Raw genomic sequence first — 6,804 nt, forward strand, 5'->3', positions numbered from 1 at the left:
TCTCAGACTGTATTGGTAATAAGATATTGACGATAGTTGATATCATTGGATCGCTTAGCATGTTATATGGCACCATACACCTCTAGTACGAGTGCGCATATTTCGTAGTACATTTATAAATTTTAAATTTTTTTTTCTTATATTACCTTATCTATTTAGACTTGATTTTTTAATATTTCTTTTATTTGCCTTTATTGTTATTGTTGTTATTAATATAATTTTTATTGTTATTATTATTTAGTTATTTATCTATTATTGTTATCATTATCATTAATATCATTGCTATTATTATTATTATTATTGTAATTGTTATTATTATTTATTATGGTTATTTTTATTGTTATTTCCATTATTTATTATATCCGCAGGATGCTCGTCGGGGCATCACATAACTATTCACCGATTGAGAAAACCTGCCTGGCCTTGATCTTCGCCGTCATAGGGGTAGGGGAGCGGCTTTCTTGTGGTAGTAATTGCGAACATCTCTCCTTTTCTCTTAGCGTGCACAGTTTGCTTGCATGCCGCTTTAGGAACATCTCTCTTTCTTAGTTTCACGCTGGCCTAATGAAAGTAAGTCTTTTAGTAAGCGTTTACGCCCCGAATAATCAACACGTTTGCTAAGCAGTGTCTCACGAAATCTTCCTTCTTTGCCTTCAATTACATCTGAAAACGACTTGTAAGCCTTATTATGACCGTCCCTCATTGGTTGTCCGCGGATTCCATTATCAAGAAGTGTATCCACGGCTTCTTGTACCAATTTCTCCTGACACATTACTAATTCCCCTGGCGTAGATCTACTTGTGGTTAATAGATCGATAAGAGTATTGTTCCGATAGATAACTCTTCTATAGAGTTCATTAATATCCGAGCTCATTAGTTTACCCCCATCTATCTGAATAATAGGTCTCAACTCGGGAGGAAGAACTGGTAATAGACATAAAACCATCCACTCGGGTTCTATATTTGTTCGAATAAAATTCTTAGCTAATTCCATGCGTCTAACCAAAAAATCCCTTCTTCTTCCAACTTTTTGATCTTCCCATTCATTACCTGTGGGGCTTTCTTCCCCTAATTCTTTCCATTCTACCAACGAATAATCTATAATAATTCGCAAATCCAGATCAGCTAATTGTTCTCGGATAGCACTTGCTCCAGTAGAAATTTCTCGATTTTGAAATGTCTCGAAGCCTTGGGTAGTAAAAAAAAGTGGGATGCTGTATTTCCAGGATTGGATCTCATATTCGAATGAACCTCGTAATCATAAGAAAGTGGGTTTTTTAGTTATGGGCCTAGCAAAAGAAAAATTTGGATAGGATCCTATCGGATCTCCCCCCCTCAAAATCGGACGTGAAAGTTTCCTCTCATCCGGCTCAAGTAGTTACACCAAAAAAGATAAAGAAAAGAAAGGGGTTTCGTTTCCACTTTCAAATTCTATAAAAACCCCCAAAAATCTACTCCTTACTCAAGTTCCAAAAGAAGGTCAAGCAACATTTCATTGATTCATTTTATTTATTTGTTTTAGTATATTTTATGAATTGAATTCTTTATTTAATTATGGCATAATAAAATAAATGAAATGTGAAATTCTTGAGTAGTCTACTTCCCTTCGAATGATGAATCCCCTTAATTTTAATTAAAGTAAAGGAGGGCCTTAGAATTCATAAGGTATTTACTTGTCTATGTATCGTTCCGTTCAATCTTTTAGGTCCCTACTTCGCCTCGACGGTTATTTCATGATATCCTTAAAGCCTATATGCGATGGATAGACTCCTGCAACCATGACATATTTTCTTATTTTGCTTATTTCGACAGAATTTCTTTCGTTTAGAAAGAAAGGAAATGGTTAATGCCACAAAAGAAGTCTTTTTTTTCACGAGGTACAAATTTCTATTTATTTGTTACTGAATCGACCATAGACCAATTCCCTTTTTACTTGGGAGTATTGAACACACCCATAATTCTGAGCTTCATGTTACTCCTACCAAGAGACATGTCAGATCCAGACGCCCCTCCCTATCTCTCTCGACCCATTCACCGGAGTATGTTGGGCTGGAATGCCTCCATTCCCATCCCATCCTTTATGATCTCTGGGCCTTCCCGCTATATTCATATCATAACATATGAACAGTAAGAACTAGCATTCTTACTAAAGTGGCTCCTAAAAGTAATGTTATTATCCCAATAAAAGCTATTAGATTCATTATGAAAGGTATAACTATGAAAAGCGGAAGAAGCCGAGCTACAAGAAAAATTCCGGCTGCTACCATAGTAGCAGCGTGTATAAGAGCGGAAATAGGGGTAGGTCCTTCCATAGCATCGGGTAACCATACATGAAGGGGGAATTGGGCAGATTTAGCAACTGCACCGGCAAATAATAGACAGGCACACAAAGTAACAAATAAAAAATCAACTTCATTGTTATCAACCACGTTATTGAATATTTCAAACAAATCCCTAAATTCTAAACTACCCGTTATCCAATAAAAACCTAAAATTCCTAATAATAACCCAAAATCCCCTACACGATTAGTTACAAACGCCTTTTGACAAGCAGTTGCTGCAATAGGTCGGGTGAACCAAAAACCTATTAATAGATAAGAACACATTCCAACTAATTCCCAAAAAAAATAAATTTGTATCAAATTTGAACTAGTAACTAATCCTAACATTGAAGTATTAGAAAAACTCATATAAGCAAAAAATCTCAAATATCCCTGATCATGAGACATATAATTATCACTATAAATAAGAACCATAATTCCAACAGTAGTGATTAATATTAACATAAGAGAAGTAAGTGGATCAATTAAGTAGCCAAATTCTAAAGAAAAATAATTATTGATGGTCCAAGACCATACAGATAGATAAATAGAACTGTTATTTATTTGTTGAATAAATATATGGGCGGAAAAAATCATAACTATACTTAACAGTAAAACACTAGGAAAAACCCACATACGGCGAAGATTTTTTATTGCCGTTGGAAAAAGTAGAAGTCCTACTCCTATTAACATAGGAGTTGGAAGGGGAATGAAAGGTATGATCCATGAATATTGATATGTATATTCCATAAAAAAGAATCTTTTTATCTTAATTAATTGTTTCTGATTCACCGGCTTTTATTTCTTTTGAAAAGGGTCAGTTAATAAAAAAAGTTAAGATATACAAAACTGAAATAGAATTTTATAGCTTTAATTATTCTGAATCTTTCTCAACTACCTCAAATATTTCAAATCAAGAGGTTAGAGTTGGTCAAACGATATGACCAAGTTACTAGTGAAAAAGAAATATGTTTTTTTATTAAATTATTAAGTCAAATTTTATGAAGATACAAAAAATGAAAATTTACATTTTTATTACTATTACGTATTACAATAATTTATTTATATATATAGAGCAAGGATAAAAAATTTCACCAAAAACAGTTTTTTATTGTGATATGAAGCATAAATATATGAAGCATAAATAACCCTAATTTAACTCATAATAATTTAACTCATTAAATAAAAGTTATTTATTTTAGTTTTAGTTGGATTATTCAGAATCAGTAACGAATTTGAACCGATTGATTGTCTTCTATTCCAATAAAAGACATTTGTCGGAAAGGTTATGATAAAGAAACTATGACTACAACACGTGACTTTATATAAAATTTAAAGAAGGAATTCCTAAAATAGCTATTATAAAACCATCTATCCTGTATCGTTTCGCAGATTAACTACTAGTCTCATTCCACTTTTTAAAATTAAATTAGATTTACTCATTTATCGAGCTTGACCAATTAAATAAAATGAATAATTAATAGAAACAAATTACTAAAGTTTTTTTTTTAATAAAGAATAAAGATAGGGGTTGGGTTATTAAACATTTCGATGTATTTTATTCCATGTATAAAATTTCAGATGACGAAAAAAAAAAACTAGACAGAGATAGAAAGGCAAAGGTTTTTTCTTTGTATTTGTTTTTTTTTTCTCATATCAACTCCAATCAATTCTAGTTCTATTGCATAGTAGATTCTATAGATATAGAAGATATCAATTTGAAGGAAGATATAAGACTACCAATAAAATAAATACAAATCTTTCTTCCAGATGTTGTATCAAATTGTATGGAATAGAAAAAAAAAACAAATAAAAAAAATTTATTTTATTTTTAAAAACCACCATATTGTTTATGTTGCTAGTAATATTTTATGCGATTTTTCTAGATCCATATTTTTATAAAGGAAGTACAATCTAGAAAATAAATAGATCGATAATTATAATTAATAGTAAAGAACAATTGGTTTTGAACAATAGATGTCTTTGACATCCAACCCTGGTAATGAATAACCTATTAGAATTTTTTAATGGCAGTTCCAAAAAAGCGCACCTCTATATCAAAAAAACGCATTCGGAAAAATATTTGGAAAAGGAAGGGATATTCGGCAGCATTGAAAGCTTTTTCGTTAGCGAAATCTCTTTCTACGAGGAATTCAAAAAGTTTTTTTTGTGCAACAAATAAATAATCCAAGATTGGGAAAAATCTGAATTGATTTGACTCGAAAAGTAATCTAGTTTCAGTTTTTTTTTTTGAAGTTGTTTAAATTTTTTTTTTAGTTTGATTTTTATTTTATATTTTATAAGTTATAAAAAAAATTGATAATTATAAGAGATTCCCAACATATCATAAGAGATTCCAAACCCAGAAAACAGACGGAATTCTAGGATTCCTCCTTGGGGCAAATACTTTTATGCATACTTCTTCCGGTTGATCTATACCATACTCTATTCGCGTAAGATGATACACACTGGCTAACAGTCGAAACATAATCAACTTGAATTCGGGACAGCTATTCGAAATCTTAGTGAAAGACTGGATTTGTTATCTCATGTTTGCTTTTCGTGAAAAAATACCAATTGAAGCGGAGGGTCCGGGACTTCCTTGAGTGGTCTTTTCTCAGGAACTGGATGAAGGATTGGCTTCGGTACGTCCATTGGTATTGGAGTGTCACGAATTCACCGGATGTTTCCTTAGCCGTTTAATGGCAGTTCCATCTATCACTTTATTGTGAAAGGCCAGATTAGCCCGTTCTGCCATAAGTACCTCCATATTCCGCTGAGTGGGGTTCGCCATATTGAATATTTGACGATACATTCCGTACCTTGCTAAAAAACCGATCCTTGTTTACCAACCACACATTGTCTAGGGGTAATAGCGCTTTATTATTAGTAGCCTTACTAATAGGGCGCGCCTTACGCTGTAAGTCTTGTTAGCTGTCAGTCATTAGTCGCTTTCTTCCTCTGTTGTTCATCTATCTGTCTGTTCCTCCTTCAGGGAGTAGCCGTACCTCCCTTATGGAAACCCTAATATTCTTGCGGAATTTATAGCCGGACAATTAAAAAATAGAGTTTCATTTCGCAAAGCAATAAAAAAAGCTATTGAATTAACTGAGCAGGCGGGTACAAAAGGAATTCAAGTACAAATTGCAGGGCGTATTGAACAAAAAAGAAAATGATCGATAATCAGGCTCGAACTGATGACTTCCACCACGTCAAGGTGACACTCTACCGCTGAGTTATATCCCTTCCCTTGCCCCCCATCGAGAGAAATAGAACTGACTAATCCTAAGGCAAATAGAACTGACTAATCCTAAGGCAAAGGGTCGAGAAACTCAACGCCACTATTCTTGAACAACTTGGAGTCGGGCCTTCTTTTCACACTATTACGGATACGAAAATAATGGGAAAAATTGGATTCAATGGGTTTAGGTACCAATTCGAAGAGCATTCGTTTACCTCTCCTTAGGGGTCGAGAGCAGCCAGCCCTAGAGGTACCACACTAACAGCGGCATCCCGACCTGATACGGATCCCTACCTCTCTATCCACAACTGACCCATCATTTCTAAAGCTTATTTATTTACAGCAGCAGTTCGAAAGGTTGACCTATTCAGGAATCTCCGGATCTACGCTTATTTTCAACTCCCCGAAGCATTTCGTCGTTTATTACGCCCTTCCTTGTCTCTGGGTGCCTAGGTATCCACCGTAAGCCTTTCCTCGTTTGAACCTCGCCCTTAACTTTAAGGCTATGCCATCCCCTAAGGTGCTGCTAAATGGGAGGATCTTATCAACGTCCATGAATGCTAAATCATAGCATAGATCGAACTGCTGGATCGGAAAAATTGGGTGCTATCATATAGCTTTGTATCGGCTAAGTTCACGAGTTGGAGATAAGCGGACTCGAACCGCTGACATCCGCCACAGGGTAAACCACAGCCGGGGGCCTACGATATCAGTATCGGAGTTAGTATTGACTATCCCTAAATGTTAAAAAATGAAAAAAAAAAAAAGGGTTCCGTTCTTTCCCATTGCCCATATATAACTTTGGTAAGAGTCGGGTCATCGAAATAGAAAAGTTATGAAGAATACGGTTGGAATCAATTTCCTACCATTTGTATTCCTTTCGAAATACAAACATGGGAATAATTGCAATATTTGTTTGATTGAAAGAGTTCATATATTATTCATAGAATCCATTACTCCACTAGAATCAAATACCGTTTCGAAATGAAGATGTTTTTTATTTTCATTTCAAAATGGAATTTTAATTTCAATAGTGAAATTAAAATAAAAAAAGGCTTTGCAGGAAGATCTATAAAAAAAATTGATACAGTTTGGTTCCTAAATTCAATTAGCAGTACTTCTAGAGCCCACTTCTGCCCCATACTACAAGTGAAAGGGAAAATGTAAAGACTACCATTACAGCAGCCCAAGCGAGACTTACTATATCCATGTGAGATAAACAACTCGGTATTAAACAACTCG

At 34.2% G+C, this 6,804-nt stretch overlaps 1 protein-coding gene across 1 annotated transcript; it reads right to left on the reverse strand.

The window, feature by feature from the left end:
- Nucleotides 1-526: 526 nt before the first annotated feature.
- LOC125419258 (DNA-directed RNA polymerase subunit beta'-like) lies at nucleotides 527-5,115 on the reverse strand. The gene is made up of 3 exons (XM_060816786.1): nucleotides 5,002-5,115; nucleotides 2,036-2,100; nucleotides 527-1,214 (listed from the first exon to the last, which is right to left on the reverse strand). The coding sequence occupies exons 1-3, from the start codon at nucleotides 5,113-5,115 to the stop codon at nucleotides 527-529; spliced, it is 867 nt and encodes a 288-aa protein (XP_060672769.1).
- Nucleotides 5,116-6,804: the final 1,689 nt, after the last annotated feature.

Source organism: Ziziphus jujuba, chromosome 4 (assembly GCF_031755915.1).
Source record: "Ziziphus jujuba cultivar Dongzao chromosome 4, ASM3175591v1".
Taxonomy (NCBI): Eukaryota; Viridiplantae; Streptophyta; class Magnoliopsida; order Rosales; family Rhamnaceae; genus Ziziphus; species Ziziphus jujuba.